Here is a 19,376-nt window from a genome sequence, read left to right on the forward strand (position 1 = left end):
AAGCTCTCCACTTTTCCCCAGATAGTGGGGGAGAGAATTAATCAATTCTAGAGGACTAGTTGGGCCAGGAAGCGCCATACTTTCAGTCACAACGAAACAGAAAAATAGGACAGTACAATCTCACAGGACGAGATTTGGACAGCTATTTTTTACCACAGAACGAAGATGCCACAGAGGCTGGCAGACAAACAGGAACAAAGATACGGAGCTTTCTTAAAGGTCATTGAAATGCATACAAAGCAGCCATTTCGAAGTACGGTGCATGAACAAAAAGCTCAAGGGGGAATAAAAAAACAACAGACAATCCAAAGAAGCAAGCAAATAAATAGGGAAATAAATAAATGACAGACAAATAAACAAAACAAATCAGAACAAAGCTCGAAAGAGGCAGATTACAGTAATGCATCCAGTCCACAGAGATGCAAACAAAAAAAACAGGGACCATGTGATACCCATGAACCGCTCACCATAGTCCTGGAAATCGCATACTGCGGCCCAAGAGGATTAAGCGGTTGGAAGATGTCAACAACTTCATTGAGGCATCTGGGGAAAAATACGAAATTCAGGTGTTGCTAACCGTCAGGAACTTAACAGGGAAAGACATCTGCAAAGTGAAAAAAGAATTGCCTGCTGCCCAGCTTACCATCTATCAAAAGCTATAAGATGCTCTCTGTGAAATTTATACCAAGAAGGTTTGCTTATTACGAGTGTTACTCATTCAACGTGGCAGTGCAAGACAAGCATCTGAAATGCAGTCGGTCTTGCTTTTGCGACAGTTAGAGCTACTGGTGTTGTAAATTCCTCATGTACTTTTCTTGCCACATAAATTGTTCAACCCTGCCTCATAAATTGGCCCTTTCCTACCACATATTTCCAGTGGTCCTGCATATAACTAAAGCACTTCCATTTACCTTCTTCCTCTATCTGCAACAAAAAATGAAAATGTTTCCATTTAGCTACCTAATTTAAATCTGCCATGCTAATTACAATAGAATACCACTTTCACCACCCCACCATCAGAGTTGCTGGCTGGCTAACACAATTCCCCCCCAAAAAAGACACAAGAAAGCCCTGAAGGAGTAACGATAAATAAACTAGAAGGGTCACCCAAATATACCAAGAGTGTTCAAACAGTCATACTCCGTGACATACTACATTTTCTTGCAAGCTTGTTATCTTTTTGTGCAACACCAAACGTTTTCTGGTAGTCATGAAATGCCAAACCACATGCGCATTAAAACAAAATTGTCCTTTGCATAGAGATATATTTGATAGGACGAAATTCTCCAGACTGAGAACAGCAACATTTGGAGCTTGTCAGCCATAAGCACGTTACAACACCAGTCCTTCTACAAGCTATATATCAAGCTGCACTCTTGCAACCACTTATATCAACTGTTACAACTACAATATGAATTGTAAGTGGTCTTGATATATTGTGATCAGTATTCTGTGTTGTGTGCCTTAGTAGGATTTTTAAGTTAAGGCACGACTTGTTAAATTTTACCATTCCTGCCAAGAAAGACAACGAAGTATGTTTTGGAGTGAAGAGTAGATGGATAGAATAAAGTTTGGGGGTGGATATGAAAAGCAGTGTTTCTGATGTGACAGAAGGGAAGGGGCACAGCTTATGTTTTACATTCGGAAGGCGGAATGTAGTATATTTTGCATTGGTGAGAGGGTACAAGGCACCTGAAATGTTTTGGTCAGGTTGCAGATCAGAAGCCATGTTTTGGCTGCTTGTCACAACACTGGTTTATTGAACACTAGGAAGTGCAGAATGCTAGCCATTTTTAGGTCTGACATTCATACACCAGATGAATAGTCACAGTGCTGATAAGATATACTGCCTACAACGTTGGGCTACCCCAGGCTCCTTGACATGCCATTTCCCCACCTTAGGTCAACCATGCCTTGGACAACACTGTCAAAGGCTTCTCCCATGTGCGGATGCCCATTTTCCTTTGCTTAAGGGTTTTGGAAGTTATAACTGAGAACTAGCTCATATCTCTTGCCACCCACGAAAAATCCCTTTTGAATATCATATTTCTTCCCTCTGTTTGCTGCTGGCCTTGAAATGCTCCCAGTCGGCTGAGTAGAAAATCCTTCAGTTGGGCTGGTTCCTTGGTTCACATACATATAAGAGGTGCAATCCCCACTATGTATGGTATGAGAAACATTACTTCAAGAGCTATGAGAGGAAAAGAAAGGAAATCACTCACGGTCTCTCATCTTCTCCACCACAGATTTGGACAATTCCAAAAATTGAATGAGGAAGGCTCACTCACGTATTGTGACATGCTTCATCACAGCCAAACTTCCCAAGCTGGTAAGCTAGTGCTACCAGTCCCTTCGACGACAAGCTACCTGTGCTCAGAAACCCTGCACTAGACTGTAGTCTCAAATGTACAGCCTACACACATACACACACATGCATGTTTGTGTGTAAAGGCAGCTCAGACCCTCTTACCTTAGATGTGTAGTAACAATTACCTTGACTTTACCGTGAGTGAGACCCAGATGGTGAGACTCGCTCAGAGTAAAACTCTAAAAACTGGGTAGTCAAACTTAAAAAATCCTAGGCAGCTAAATGGACAGAACCAATTTGCTACAGTGAGACAATACCCAATAGTGTTCAGAGGACGAGAAAGATGCAAGATTTTAGGGTCAGATTACATATGAACGACACCATAATACCAGTAGCTCTTAATCATTGTAAAATATCATTTCATATTGAGGCCATAGAAAGACGAACTACAGGAATTACCTCTGGCTGACATCATTGAAGAGTCCCAAGGACAGGTGCTATGAGTAAATCCACTGGTGGCAGTGCCCAGAAGCAAAAGAAAAGGAAAGGTGCCCTTCTGTGTTGACATGAAGCTACCCCACACGGCCATCACCCTAGACCTGATAGAAATGACATGATCACATTTCTTACCAGGACCAGGGTTTTCTCAGTGTTTGACCTCAGCAACAGGATACATTCAACTTAAAATCCACAAAGACTCTTGAAACATTTGTGGTGGATGGGTGGCTGATATTTCCCAGTAAGCCATCAAGAAGATGATTAGACCAGCCACTGATGCACTAAATTACAGTGAAAGCATACTGGCATTCAAAGCCTCTTTGGAGGAAAACAGCAATGTCGTTTGCATCACTTATGTTAAGCCTTTCAAGATGCACATTTGACACTGAACTCAGAAAAGTGTGACATCCACAGACTTTCGCTGAAGTTCGTTGGGCATGTCTTCTCAAATAAAGGCATACATCTAAACACCAACAAAATCAAAGCACTAACTGAAACCCCTGCTGATGTCAATGTTAGTGATGCCCAATCCTTTTAGGGAATGGCTAGTTGCTGTTCTCAAACATACACGAATCGGAACTAACAAAAGCAGGACAACAATTTAGATGGACCACAAAGTGTCAACATATATTTAGTGAAAATTAAAAAGATCTGCAGTGCTACCTACATGGCCTATGTTGACCCATGATTGTCACTGAGCTGCTGTAGATGCATACCATCACAAGTCTGCATGAGTTTGAGTAAAAACGTAGAGTTCCTAATGGTGTCAGGAAACTATAACCTTGGGAAAGAATGTTATGCTATGAAGGCACACAGAAAGAAGTTGAGTGAGAAGCGGCTCATGATTGACAGTGCTGTGGAGTTTATGCTGAATAAATCCAACTTTCATTTGAATATTTGGACCTCATCATTCTGAAAGGAGATTGCAACATTTCTGGCAAGAGGGAGGAGATATCTTTTGACCGAACCTTCAGATTGTATGCACCTTTCAACCACCAAAAGTTGTTCCCTTGCCCCTAACCGTAAGTGCATACCCAGGACAGCTTGATGTATCCATCATAGAATGGGTGTGCTTTTCTTAGCTGTATGAAGCCTCAGTTGTATCTTCCGATTCGTAAAGGCATGTCCCAACAAATACCCTACCATTTCAATGTTTTTGCCATCATAATCTCATAGATCTATGCTGGTTTCATGCACATCCCTATGTTCTAAATGTAACTTTTCTTGACAATCCTTCAGTGATAAGATAGTATGCTGTGCTCCTGAGCTCACCAATACACTGATTTCTACATCATCGATGTATATGACACACTTTGGATTGCTTATGTTTTTCTCCCTGTACGCACCCTGATCTAAACCTACATTTTCTTGGTTTGGATTACTAGTGTTGCTCATCACCTCTATGGTTACAACTTTCGCTATCATCGTCTTGTTTGGAATCCTCCAAACAGTTTATAACTTTTTTGCCTCAGATACTTCTGTGTGCACACATATAGACAGGAGGATATGTTACATTCTGAGCTTGAGTTAAAGGGTAGAACCGCTAATGATGTCAGATATTAGAACCTTGGGAAAGGATGTTACAATACAAAGGCACACAGAAAACACATGGATAGATGCTGGTGGTCGGCAGTGCTGAGAATTTTATGCTGAATAAATTCTACTTTCATCTTTTCAATGTTTGGACTCCATCATTCGAAAAGGAGATTATAGCACGTCTACTGCTCCAATATTAAACCATTGAAATAGATTGAAGAAATATGAATACACATGGAAGGAAGCTCCGCTCTCTGAAAAAGGCAAGAGATGTCATGCACGGCCTCCATTTTAGGACATCCTCATTCCTCACTCCTCGTCCCTGCTTCTCATCCCTGCTTCTCAGCCATCATCCCTACTTCTCATCCATCATCCTTACTTCTCATCCCTGCTTCTCATCCATCATCTTTACTTCTCATCCCCGCTTCTCATCCATCATCCCTACTTCTAATCCATCATACATCATCCCTACTTCTCTTCCATCCTTACTTCTCATCCCTGCTTCTCATCCATCATACATCATCCCTACTTCTCATCCGTCATCCCTGCTTCTCATCCATCATCCCTACTTCTCATCCATCATACATCATCCCTTCTTCTCATCCATCATTTCTACTACTCATCCATCATCCCTACTTATCATCCCTACTTCTCATCCATCATTTCTACTTCTCATCCATCATCCCTACTTATCATCCCTACTTCTCATCCATCATACATCATCCCTACTTCTCATCCATCATACATCATCCCTACTTCTCATTCAGCATCCCTACTTCTCATCCATCAAACATCTTCCCTGCTTTTGATCCATCATCCCTACTTCTCATCCATCATCCCTGCTTCTCATCCATCATACATCATCCCTACTCCTCATCCATCATCGCTACTTCTTATCCATCATCCCTGCTTCTCTTCCATCACCCCTACTTCTCATCCATCATCCCTACTTCTCATCCATCATCCCTGCTTCTCATCCATCATCCCTGCTTCTCCTCCATCATCCCTGCTTCTCATCCATCATCCCTGCTTCTCATCCATCATCCTTACTTCTCATCCATCATACATCCTCCCTACTTCTCATCCGGCATCCCTAATTCTCTTCCATCAACCCTGCTTCTCATCCGTCATCCCTAATTCTCAGACATCCCTGCTTCTCTTCCATCCTCCCTACTTCTCATCCCTCATCTCTGCTTCTCATCCATCATACATCATCCCTTCTTCTCATCCATCATCCTTGCTTTTCTTCCATCATCTCTGCTTCTCATCCCTCATTTCTGCTTCTCATCCCTACTTCTCGTCCATCATTCCTACTTCTCATCCCTCATCCCTGCTTCGCATCCCTACTTCTCATCCATCTTCCAGCATTCCTACTTCTCATGCCTCAGCCATCATCCCTACTCCTCATCCATCATCCCTACTCCTCATTCCTCATCCCTCAGTCATACCAGCACATTTTCAGTTTTATGAAACACACCTTCACACTGATAGATATGAAACTGAAACCAGAGAGGTTTTTGGTTGAACTGTAAATGACCTCTATAACCCTTTCTCCAAGAGCTAATTTATGGCCCAAGCTGGGGCTCCTTGTATTTCCCAAACCAGCATAGCTTTCTGCAGGGGCCTGTGTAAACAGAAAAACACTTAGTTAAATACATTGAAATGTTGTACAGCCTTGAATTCACTGGAAACAAACACAGAGTTGCATTTCATCTCTTCTGTGGGTGATGGAAGAGAAGCAGGTATGATGGATGAGAAGTAGGGATGATGTATGATGGATGAGAAGTAGGAATGATGGATGAGAAACAGGGATGAGCAGTAGAGATGATGGATGAGAAGCAGGGGTAAGACGCAGGGATGAGAAGTAGGGATGATGGATGAGAAGTAGGGATGATGTATGATGGATGAGAAGTAAGGGATGATGGATAAGAAACAGGGGTAAGACGCAGGGATGAGAAGCAGGGATGATGGATGAGAAGTAGGGATGATGTATGATGGATGAGAAGTAGGAATGATGGATGAGAAATAGGGATGAGAAGTAGAGATGATGGATGAGAAGCAGGGGTAAGACGCAGGGATGAGAAGCAGGGATGATGGATGAGAAGTAGGGATGATGTATGATGGATGAGAAGTAGGAATGATGGACGAGAAACAGGGATGAGAAGTAGAGATGATGGATGAGAAGCAGGGGTAAGACGCAGGGATGAGAAGTAGGGATGATGGATGAGAAGTAGGGATGATGTATGATGGATGAGAAGTAAGGGATGATGGATGAGAAGTAGGGATGAGGAGTGAGGAATGAGGATGTCCTAAAATGGATGCTGTAGTCATGTTAGCCCGTCACTGCCACTTCACCCTCTAGATACAGCTGGGACATTGTACCAACTGGATACTGGAAACCATTTCGAATCCAGAGAAGGGTGAGAGGGGTAACAGGTGGATGGGAGAGTGACCAGGGATAGATTCAAAAATGGGGTACCAGCACAGAGACTTGCTATTCTTCTCTTAGGCATGAGCAACATTTACAAGTAGAGTGGATACAAAACTGGGAGCAAATTCACTGTTTCCACGTCATCCTACTGCATGTTGGAAAAGGAGATTCATGCCCCACAAAACAATAATCCCTTGTTCGAGGAACAGAGGAATACACAGAATAGGGAATTGCTGTCCGCCAATGTCGGAGGCTGGCCATTGGTTTTAGTTTAATGGTATGTAAATTAATTTAATTACAATAGCCGACTCCTGACAGTACTCCTCAAAGAAACTTTCCCAGTAGTGGATCTTGAGGTGAGTGAGACAACAACTTAACTGGGAGAGTCGAGCCCAGGGTCTTGTTTGGCTGTAAGAGCTCCTTCACAATCACAGCAGTGAAAGCAGAACAATCGACACACCGTTGTGCCTTCTTTGTAAAGTGTTTTAGGACTGGATCATAGTATGTGAAAGCGGAAGCTATCATGAATTCGTCGTATCAAGCTGAAGCGCCCACTTCCAATCATGCCTTGACCAACACGGGGCAAAACGTTCTGTGTAATTGCAGAACAGCACCAACATCACAAAATTTACATTGCGACGGCTGAAAGAGACCTCGATCTTTTTTGGCCATCCGTCACTCTTAAAAGTGGTGCTGCGCATTCCGTGAAGGGACTTCGTGGCACTCTGAGTGCACGCTGGTAACTGTCACCGTCGTTAACGGGAAAGATCCGCCGGCTGTCGGACGGGTCCAACTCGGAGGAAAAGGGGTGGTGGTCTATCGAAAATACGACAGAACGGAGTACAGGAAGAACAAGATCAATAATTTAGATTTACACATGCAACGATGTCAAATGAGTGGGACGGGGCGACGTGAAAAGAGTGGCTGGGCTCGTGCGAGGAAGGGAGGCTAAATGGCACAGTCCGGGCATCGGGCGCGGCGCTGGCAAGTTCGGCAAAAATAAAGGCCGCGTCCCCTTTAAGGCGCGTCAGTGGGCGGGGCCCGTGAAGTTGGTGAGTAGTTGTGGTTCAGAAAGTTTCGTCCCGGAGGGGCGGGGCCTGGGGGTGCCCCCTGTACCGAGGCCGCCGTCGCCCGATACCCCCTGGCATGGAGCAGCTGAGCACCTTCACCGGCCGCGTGCTGCGCGGGACCACCAACCGCCTGTGGCTGGGGCTGCGCGAGGTGCACTTCCAGGACTACCTGCGGGAGGCGTCCTCGGGGCCCGAATCACCGCCGCCAGGTGAGCACTCGCCCCCAGTACCCAAAGCCCTTGGACCCGCGTCTGACCCGGGATGAGGGGCTCTGCCGGCGGTGGGGGGCGCGCCGACAGCCGCTGCGCAAGCCCCGGCGGAGTGGGCATTCTTGTCAGCGCACTGAGCGCTCGTTAGCAGTTGACAGCTGGCACCGAGGGGTGCCGTGGGGACCCTCGCCGCCCCCACGCCTCGAAGCCCGGATCACCCCCCCTGCTCAGCCCTTCTAGTTCCCGATCAGGGTCCTCGTGTCCCGCGTGCGCCCGGTGCACGGGCGTGCTCGGGTGCTGACATTGAAAGGTTTGTATCTGTTTTGCGCGCGTCGACCGTGCCCTGCACGCGACGCTCCTCACCTGTCAGACCTAATGGGGGTCGCCGCGTGAAATGCAGTTGCACCAGCGTGACGCCGCGGAATCTGGTTATAGCCGTAACAGCTGTTCGAATGGAGACAGTAGTAATACACGTTCGTGCATACCTTTCTCACGCTTCTTTTGCTTCCATCCCTCAAGGCTCACGGGTCCCGCCTCACCCTCCCGGAGATAAGCAATCTGTGCCGGTGATGTTGGGAAGTTTCCAAGTGCCAAGGATTCAGTAGAAAGAAGGACATAGCGGTGCACGGAAAACATCTAGAGGCTTTGCGCACATCTGAAGATTTTGCACTAAAGCAAATGATTTTGTGCTTTTGGCGCTGCGTTGCAATGCCCGTTGTGTCAGGCCTGGTTATTCTGAATCCTTTCTGCCTGCACGCAACTTTAGCCATCAGTGGCTTGAATGGAATTATAGAAGTCACGGTCCAAGAGTCACCATGCGCAACATGCTTTGGTTTTTCTTTGAATAAAACGTGTTTTACTTGGAGTGGTGCTGGAGGCAGGGGACTTGTAGTCAGTCTTCCTTTCTGAGTCCAGGTTGAATGCACCAAGTCAGGTTCTGCAGTATATTAGCTTATCCTCCAGAAGTTTAAGAGCTGCGTCCGAGTCGGTGAGGTGTTAACATTGCTGTTTATCCAAAATAGGTGGCATTTTGCCAACCACTGACCCTCTGTAGATTTTCAGTACAACATTAAATCCTATTGCTCACACGTTTTGTCTAAGCAGTGAGGAATGGAGGGATTCAAATCGTCGTATTAACCGGACGTCAATTGTGTTGCATGGAACCATTTTTTTTAAATAACAGCTACAAAAGACGTTAATATTTTTTTCAAAGTTGTTGTTATTCCAGTGCTTGGGCCCTACTTCAAGCGTCAACGGTTCTAGACATAATTCCTTCTTTTTATGTACTTTCACTGCAAAAGCAACGATACGTGAATTTCAGATGTCTTGTGTAATACTTTGTATTTGTTTCCGGAGCCAAAGAGGAACTCTTCCAAGAGCGGTTCAGCGTTCTCTTGTGAAAACGTCAAATTCTTTTCTTGTGGACATCTGCTAACAGTGAACCTGTCACATGACTGACGGTTAAGTGGCTGATCACTTTGCCCACAAATTTTCCGGGTAAACACTTCTGGTCGGAATAACTGCAAATACAAAGAGGCAGCTAAGTACCAGTGTGCAGCACGACCAGCGAGACCCAAAGGGTAAACGAAATTGTTGCCCACCTCTATTGGTTGGCTACCAGACAACCCAACATTAAAACAATTTATAACAAATCAGAGCAGCAACAATCAAAGCGTTTAAGCCAATTCATAAAATTCAGAAATTTGCTCCAAGCGGGTTCTTTTGAAATAAACATTTCAAAACATTTTGAAAGTTTTTTTTTTTTTTTTAAATGAATAGTTTGTTAAAAAGAACCTATTTGGAACAACTTTCCGAACTGGCTTGAACACTTTTGATTGTTGCTTCTCTGATTAGTTATAAACGGGCAGAATAATACCTGTTGAGTATAATAAGGCCATATTTTATAATTGTGTTTTTAAATAAAAATTGACCATCTAAATCCTGCCACTCATCAAAGATGCTCTTAAAACATTCCATTCGTAATTGAATTCAGTTATTGGGTGTGACCTCGCCGCCTTTGCTGCCATACTTTTCCATGTTAGCAGCATTCTCTGTTGAATACTTTTTTTTCTTGTTCCAATCTTCTTACCTTCAGTTTGTAATGTTGGGCATTGTTCATGGTCTCACATTTCCTTTGTTAAAGTCCCATCCTTTTGTTTTTAACTATTTCCTAGAGGTTGCCGCAGTGGTAATTGTGTTACCACCCTTGCGGATTGTTGGGAGTCTTAAGACATATGAAGGTCTCACACTTCTTCTAAACCTTAGACGCAAGGTCTTTGAGTGAGATTATAAATGGGATTTAGAACTGCCCCTTCACAAAATAAGACCATTACATTTGGTTTGATTAGAATCAATAGTGAGAATTTGGGTTCTATTTCAAGATTTAAATAAAGCATTAGGACATCATTTTTTGATAAAATTACACAACAAAACATATAATGTGTCCCATAAAAATCTAGTTCGTAATCTATTTCAGTTTCAGGGAAATTAAAGTTCAGTAGATTCCTTAAAGAGCTCTTGTCTCAGTTGTGAATGACTATAGTTTTTTAGTAGAGCATCTCATAGGAAAGAGACTGAGAATTTCAGTAGAATCTCTCTGCAATAAACTTGGACAGAATCAAGCCGGTCTCAGAATGAATCCAAGACACATCAGCAAAGAGAATAAGACAAAATGTGTCAGTCAGTGCCATTAAAGCCTCTCCCCCAGTCTGCGTCGGCTCTTCAATCAAAGAAAAGGATCTAAGAAAAAGAGTTGAAACTCAAGTCTGAAAACACGTTTTTATGACATCGTATACTGCATCACATTATAAAACTTGGTTAGATAATCTTCAGTTCTTTAATCAGAGCATGGTGTCTTTATGTGAAGAGGGAAGCTTCCGTCGTGATGGCAAGTTTTAACAAAGACAATTCTAAACATACAATACATTTAACTATTATCTAAAGCATAATGAATCATGCTGTTTTCTTCTCACCAATTGTCTATAGGGCAAAAACATTCAATGTAAGTATGATACATATTTTGAGTTTGTCTCACTTCTGTTATCATACACTGTTCTGATAAGGCCCATTCATAAAGAAATAGTTTTAAAGATTAATCCAACATTGCAGTAATTCTTTACATAGGCTAAATGATCAGGCAACAACGCTTAAACATTCTCACTATGCATGTAGTTATTAGCATAGAACATTTACATCATGAGATGTTATACTTGGGATGACATAGGCCAGACTAACAAAGAATGAAAGAAAGAAATAAGAATTTGTCCTTGGTAGCAGTTCCGCCAAGTACAAGTCGTCGTGGAAACTTCAAATATAAAGTCACGTTTAAAATGCTGAGGCAGATCCTTCTCCTACCTCGCCGCCAAGACCTGGAACGCACTCCCTACCTCACTACGCCAGGCCCAGGACCTCCTCACCTTCAGGAGACTCCTCAAGACATGGCTCTTCGAACGATAGCAGCACCCCCCCCCCTAGCGCCTCGAAACCCTAACAGGCACATAGCGCGCTTTATAAATTATTGATTGATTGATTGATTGTGTTCAGGTATGGCCTACAAAACCCTTTTATTCAGGTAAATAATGTAATGATTTTATTCTTATTAAAAACTTTCTAAGATCAAGGAATCTATTCACTCATTAAAGTAGGAGGATAAAATCCAATTCAGTATCACAAAACTCAGGATGGATATATACTTTTTGTATGTGCAAATGTTCCTTACAAATGCTTAAATGCCTCTTAATTATACCGATTTTTTTCATAATCATGACTGATAGTGGATGTTCGGTCTAGAAAAGTCCATAAAGCTGTTGTGAGCTCCAACATTCTTAACTTTGTTAGCATTACAAACATTTTCTCCAAGCTTTTTTGCACCTTTGAACTTGCATCTAACACGTGTAAGCTGTGCAGACGTTATGGGAGCAGAAGAGCACATTATTTAGGGTAATGAAAGTGAAGACTTCACTTGTAAAATTCTTTTCCATTTGAATGTAAATGAACAGACATGTTTGTGAAACGTCAGAAACTGCCTCAGCTATAGGTTTTTAGGTAGAGCTTAGGCAGCGCTTATGCACTGTTTCCCTAACATGCTGTAATCTTCGTCTGTGGGATTTTCCCACTGCCGTCACTTTCATTCTTTCCTTGGCCTGCCTTTCAAAATTCCTTTGGCTTGTTAGGTAAATGCTTTAGGTTTGTCCTGCCTTGAGGCTGTTTTATTCCCGCCCTGGAGACTGACCCTGTTACATGGATTATTGCGCGATCAGCCATATACCTTAGTGTCGACACACTACCTTTTTCTTTTGCCTCTCCGCACTCCTGGTAATATGTTGTTTCTTCCTCTGGCATCTCACGGTGTCTGCAGCTTGCAAAGGCTCAAGCTGGAGGGAATTCTTTTTTTATTTAATAGTGCAAACTCGACTGCAGGATTGGAGTGCTTTACATGAGCAATAGTTAAATTTGCAGCCCCATTTCTAAATTCTGCGCATGTCTAGCAGTTGAAAAATATACAAACTGGCGCCTTTTTAAATAGAAAAAATCAAGAGAACCCCTCAACTTGGCTTTCCCCGGCACATCGGGGGAAAAGATACTAAAATATTGCACTCTGGGAAACTCACCCCATAATTCTTTGCGGGGCATTCCTTTTACAACACGTTTGCCCATAACTTAGCCTGTGGTGGTCTGGGTTTCCACACAATGTTGGGAGGGGGTGCAAAATCATAACCTCTCCCACCATTCAATACCTTTTAAAGCTCTCTGATGGCTGGAGTTTTTGCTTCACAGGTGGGAGCAGTTTGTGTTCTACGGGCCTTGTTTTTAATAATATTCTAGCAGGTCTGCCTGGCCTGAAAATGTGTAATGCACTGTGCCCTCTAGGGTCTGAATGTATGGTTACACTGCAATGCTCTCTGTCCTTCTCTTTTCATGTGTTTCTGCCCTCTAGGGGCTGACTCTATGGTTACATGTCAGTGTTTCTTCCAAATGCTACTTTTATTGTGGTGCCCTCTTGGGTATGTTCTGACCATTACAGCCTAATTGTATGGAGGAATGCACAAACTGTTTATTTCTGATAAAGGTTTATTGTGCTGCATGGCTAAACACTTAGAAGGTCCCAAAAGTGAGACCTATTGGCTATGCCAGTGCTGTTTTCATTAATGAGAAACTTTCCATGTGAGGTTGGGATAGATAGGTTTACATTTGGAAAGTAAAAAAAAACACTAACTGGTTAGTTGCACACTCTGCGATGTTCCCTTGCATCTGTGCTGTTAACCATACAATTTAATTTTAAAACTTGTCCTGGAGACAGTGTTCGCTGTGTTTCAAGACTGCGTAATAAAAAAAAAATCATGAGTCAACATGCTTACAATGCTTTGGGTCAGCGATCTTCCCTCTATCGGTCTGTTCAGCTATCATTCACATTTTGCTTTCACTCACCACAGCATATAGCATTGGGCAGTGATGTCGCTCACTTCAGCCATTGGTACTTTGTACTGAGAGTGACAGCATCTAGTCTAATGACATGTACATCCACCTATAAAGTAAATTTAAGTGCAGGAGCTGATGGAATAATACTTCACTTTGTCAACAGTTTTTCTTTCCATCCTTTAGCTTTATTATTTTGTAGTACTTGTATGTTAAAAGATTGTAAATCAGAGCTAATACTACCTTATCTTTCTATTGCCAATAGGAATCATACTTGCCTACTGTGTGAATTTAAAGTAAAAAGGTTTACTGTAATATTAGAAGTGCTCCTCCCTGCTTGTAAGCACCAACACAGTTGTATTAAAGTTGTATATTATTTTTTATTTAATTTAATTTTTAGGGTCGAGCGCACGCAAGCGCTCTGGACCATGTTGTAATCTCTCTGTTGGCTTCTAACCACACCCATGTCACACCCGTCACTTTTATTAGTTCGTGGGCTTGCCTTTTAAAAATCAATTGATTCGATTTGTGAAAGGCATGCATACGTCATGCCTTTTCCGGTGTTTAAACCTCGTTTAGCCCTCCTCGAGCACCCAGGTAAACTACTGAAAACATACGAGGCTCCGTGTTTTCAGCTGGTTTCTGGACTACTTCATCGTTTCTTTTCCTGCGCAGCGCGATCTCGCTGGCAAGAAGTTGAGCGCTTTGCATGACATCGACCCCGTTACATGGATAATTGCCCTTTTGCCGATAAGTTTCACTGCAAGCAAACTTTTTGTTTCCTTTTCTGTGTCTCCTTCATGCTCATGGCGACCATCGGCTTGCATATGTGAAACTGTTAAACCTTTCTTTATTAGTTTATGTGGCAAGAAAAGTCCGGTTAGGAGTTTACAACGCTAATAGCTCTAATGTGAGCAAACGCGAGACCCGTTGCATTGTAAATGCTTGTTTTTAATGCAAGCATATGGCCCGCTCGTATAGGTAGCATGATTTCTTATTTTCGCCTTCTATTTTTTGTATCCTATGCTTGCAGTAAAAATACGAAAATAAAATTATCTCACCAGCTTGCCAAGGCCAAACCTATTGGCTTTCCTTGTTGAATATGTAAACCATAAGTTACTTAGAGTACTTGAGGGGAAAATTTCAGGAGTTCCAGGGCAACCAGGGAATACTGGGCTCAAATTGTAACATTGACGGACCTTTACCGCTGGTGCCCTCTTGCTTTACTCTACAGTTGAACCCAAAATTAAGGACCACGTACAACCGTTAGCACTTGACCCTCTGGGTATCAAAGTAGAGCAGTCTAAGGCTTACTCAGGATGACGGTGTGAGGTAGAGACTCTGAACTAAATTGGCTAGTAACACTGGTTAGTAAATATAAACAGCTTTAATCATAAGAAAATACTGTACATACAAATTAGAGGGCATGTTGTGATGAGAATGTCTGTCTTCTGCGAGGCATACAGCCACATCGCCTGCCCTGCGTGCCTAACTGTGAGCATCAAATATCCCAGTTTTTATGTTTTGGCTCTAACTTCACACTAATCTAGCAGGTGTGGGAAAGCCTAGGTCTGCCCTTAATGTGCAACAGGTACTGGGCCTAAAGGGGCACATCTAGCAAGCCCTTAGTAATAGAAGAACTATAGTCCCCGTTGCACTTTCACACATGTAGCATAGTGGTGGCAGCATGTCATATTTAGGACATGTCTCCCAGACAGTGCAAGCTGTTGGTAGGCAAAAAAAAACACATTTCAAGCTTACAATGGACTTGATACCACCAATTACTCACCATTGGTTGGCTTTGTCACACTGCTTGCCTCTTGTTACCTAGTGTGGGCTTTACTTCCTTTCCTGGAGCATGGTCAAATTACTTTGTCATTACACTGCTCATTTTTAGGTACTTCTTTTTCTTTCTATTGTATTTAAGCACTCTATAAGTGTGCATGTGTTTTCCAGCTGCCTCCTTTTTTATACTTCTCCTCTTTTCCGCCATGCTAGTGTCGCCTTCTCTTACCTGTGTGCTTCTCCCCTGCACCCATCTGTGATGCGTTCTCCTTTCTGTACTTTTCTCCCGGTGTAAACCCTGCATTGCTTTTTCAGCTGTGTGCTTCTTCCGCCCCCCTCCCCAGCTCCACATGTTCAGCCAGCAGAGTTAAATCAGTCTGTCACAAGCCATGTTGGTGACTTTGAACTGCCATAAGGACTCAGACACGGGCTCAGGAACAGTCTCAAGTGGGCATATATTACTGTGGGTTTCCCAGAGGAGACTGTGAGACTGTTGTTGGATAATTGGAATCCAATTCACAAACATAACATTTCTTAATTTCCTCTTTCCCCATAGCTGCAACATCTAAACTCACCAAGTAGTGGGATTTGTGGCAGTCTACTCAAGTACTGATCCAGGAGGCTGCACCTACACATTTACCACAGCCATTGCTCAGGTGCTACTGCCAAGCGCTTCTGTCCCACATCCAGCACTTCTGTAGCACATTCAGCACTCTTGTGTCACAGTTCCTGTTGGCACGGAAAAGTCCTCTTCATGGTAATGGCCATGCACCCCTGCTAGTCCAGCTGTACTAATGTCTGGATCTCTGATGCTGATTTTTGTTGTCGTAGGCACACACTATTCAAAGGTCTGTCTCACGTATTGTGGCCTTGTTGAACTGGGAAGGGCACCCCAAAGTGCTACCCATAGTGGTGGAAGACGTCTGCCTTCAGCAGGAGTAAAGCAGCATGAGTAGAGTGGTGGCAGCATACTGTGTAGTGATCAGTATCGTGAAACGGTCCTTTTTAACCTGTGTCACTGGAGTGAGTCCTTACAGGCTCACTAATTTTAAAGTTCCGATGCTTTGTGCTTAACTCACCCTTGGCCTTCATCAGTTTGTTGTGAAGTGCATAGTGCAAAGTGCAAAGTGGTGTTTCTGCACTGGGTGTACATGTGCCATGAAAGGGTAAGTACAGGGATAATGCAGTGTGTTTTTGGTGAATACATGTGCTGGATGTACATGAGTCTATGAGTGGTGCAGTGCATGAAGGATTTAGTGCTGTGCAGTGTGTGCATGGTGAATGCATGTGTTGAGTTTGTGTACCTGTGAGTGGTACAGTACAAGAAGGATTTAGTACTGTGGAGTGTATATGGCTGTATGTGTGCCTGAAGGTGGTACAGTACATGGGGGAGCCCAGGGTCCGTTTGAGAGACCGAGGCCTCTGTGGTGAAACATGGAGAGGAGGTATAGATATTCCTCTGCCCAGACAGATTTGTGTATTGCTGCATTCCTGTAATCTGGGTGGGGTGCACACTGGAGATGGGCTGCCCTTGTACACTTAAAAGGGGTGCACTTTGATTCAGTGAGAGGTCATAAGGAAGAGGCCTGGGCACATCTCAGGAAGGAGATGGGGCTAATAAGAAAATCATAAAAGGTATGGCACGGGGCCTGGGGCTAACCTTTTGATGCACATACCACTGTGACTGATGCCCAGGTGTGAACTTAAGTCACTCCCATGATCTGTGCTGTGGAACTACAGCTTTGGAGACACTCTTGTGAGAGGCTGCTTTTCAAGGGGGAGAGAGCAGAGGAGTGGGCCCTTTGAAAGAAGCAGAACCTCAACATAAAACCTCATAAGACTCAGACCCTAGATCACATTTGGTGTTTGGAAATTGATTAGAAGAAGGGGAGTTTTAGACCCCAAAAGTAGTCATATGCCAAGCAGCCAGACGGACTGTGTGAGGAGGCTCATCTACAGGAGTGGTGCCTGTGACCAGGCATTGGGGCCAACAACTGCTGGTATCCCTGCTTGGTGACGAGAGATTGCCCAGGGAATCCTAAACTGTGTGTCTTTGTGCATGGACCATGAGCCCTGCCTGCTTGTAATTGTGACCATTGTGCCCTGTGAGGAAGAGGAAAGTGCTGGAGGAAGCAAGTTCCAGTTGGAGCCATGTTGAGTAAACTCCCTGTGTGAGAACTGCTTGGATGATCAGGTTGTTGTCCATGTGCAGGACTGCCTCAGGGAAACTTGCTACTAAGTTAGTGCTGGAACATTATTAACTTTAATTCAGAGTCAGTGTGGACTTGGACAGCTGGTGAATCAAACCCTGGATGCTGCAAATAGTGAATGTGGAATAACCACCTTTACTAACTCGAGGAGGGGGTGAGACAGTGACTTGCCAAAGAAACACTTGAGCCCAAAACTGAATGGGGACTGTGTACTTGTTTATGAATGTATGTTTCCTTTGTGTTGGTGGAAATAAAATACTTCCCTTTTTTTCATAAAAATTTGTATTTGACTGCACAATGATTTATTACTGCTGCTGCTCACATTTCGAATTGTGAGCCGGTGTTCACTATTCTTTTTTCATTTGACAGTACTTTGTTGGATGTTGATCCAGCCTAATACCTACGTTTCATACAATAGGTTTGGGAGCTGGTAGCAGACCCGTCATCTTAGGCCTCCATTAAGGAGTTTATAGCTGATGCCCAAGAATTACCACCTCTGTCTTGTCCTCGTTTTGTTTTTGCTAGTTAGCATCCATCCATTTGGCTACTGCTGTTAAGCCATTCATTAGCCGTTCTACATTCTTCCTTTCATTAGGAGAAAGCGAGAAGACAAACTGAGTGTCATCCACTTATGACATCAATTATAGCCTAGAGGAAACCAGTGGAAACCGCAATGTCAGGTAGTTGGGCTAACGTAAACAGTGTGGGACTCGGGGGGAACTTTGAGGAACACCGCACAAAATGGATATAGTGGAGGAAAATAAAATGTTAGCCAACACTCCTGGGGCAGTCAGCCCTTCTGTATCACACCTTGCTCAGCAGCCACTGTCCTTGCACCATAGCTTGCGTTGTGCAACGGCACTGGGACTCGCTTGAGCACCTGCAACTCCCCACTCGGTGGTTCTTTTTTACTCAAATCTATGCCACGGAGCTAATTTTCTAGAACCCAAGGCACCCTTGCTACATCACACCCAGCGCTGCTGCAACACAGAAAAAGCTCTCCCGACGACCACGCTAGAGCCGCCGCTCCTATACTGCAGTTCAGAACTTGGTCTGCGCCCCGGGTCCACGGATCACACAATAGCCAGCGATCCTGTCCGGTGGCCGGCACTTGTGCACCGCATTCAACACTTCCGTACACCAGCCAATGCCTCTGTGCCACAGCTTGAGCCACAGCCACGGATTTAGCGCCACAGCCGAGGCACCAGTGGAGCAGCTCACCACAGCCAGCACTCCTTCACCTAAGTTCGGGCAAAAGCCGCGGGCCGTGCACCTCATCAGGAGTTACAAAAAGTGTCACCAGTGCTTGAAATGGAAAAAAATAAAGTGCAGGTACTCTGTGCCAGAGTACCTGCTTGTTTCTGAGAAGTGCCGGTACTCGCCAGTTCAAAGTATTACGTTTTTCTTGAGATGTGCCTGTACTCTCCCTCTCAAAATAAAAAAGTACTGGTACTCAGTACACGACAGTACCGGCCCATTTAAAGCACTAGGTGTCACGCATGACATCGCAGCTTTTTGAGTAACAGACTGTGCCAGACCGGACAGAATGCAGTGTGCCATACATAGCACAGCATTGTGACGCTTTCATGGCGTCAGCCACAGGGTAAAATCTGGGGTGTAATGCAGGCCACTGCGGCCGGTGTGGTGTAATGTTTACTATCCTCTCCACTACATGTATCCCTCCCTTTCGGCTGTCTTTGGGACTCTTCCCACACCATTGGCTTAGAGCTGCTCAATGCTAATTCATCACAGAGAGGCCCTTCCCAGTATCTGGCCCTCGCTGACGCAAGTGTTTTAACCTGCCTCCTTTGGGATAAACAGACCATAGCAGCAGCAGGCCTCTAGTGTGCACTGCTCTCAACCTATACCTTTATTTCTTAAAGACTATGCAGCAGTGAACTAATTCCGTTCTGG

At 44.0% G+C, this 19,376-nt stretch overlaps 1 protein-coding gene across 8 annotated transcripts in view; it reads left to right on the forward strand.

Annotated features, from left to right (window-relative positions):
* Positions 1–19,376, forward strand: part of OXR1 (oxidation resistance 1) — a 1,752,159-nt gene that overhangs the window by 1,217,767 nt on the left and 515,016 nt on the right. The window contains exon 1 of one of the 8 annotated variants that reach the window (XM_069220615.1): positions 7,803–8,052. The exons of 6 other annotated variants lie outside the window; for them this stretch is intronic. In XM_069220615.1, coding sequence (XP_069076716.1) covers positions 7,920–8,052 — 133 coding nt within the window. In that variant the 5' untranslated portion in view covers positions 7,803–7,919. Of the gene's footprint in view, positions 1–7,802; positions 8,053–19,376 lie in introns of those variants that run through there. One more of the 8 variants, XM_069220612.1, reaches the window with a different exon arrangement.

This window comes from Pleurodeles waltl, chromosome 2_2 (assembly GCF_031143425.1).
Source record: "Pleurodeles waltl isolate 20211129_DDA chromosome 2_2, aPleWal1.hap1.20221129, whole genome shotgun sequence".
NCBI lineage: Eukaryota > Metazoa > Chordata > Amphibia > Caudata > Salamandridae > Pleurodeles > Pleurodeles waltl.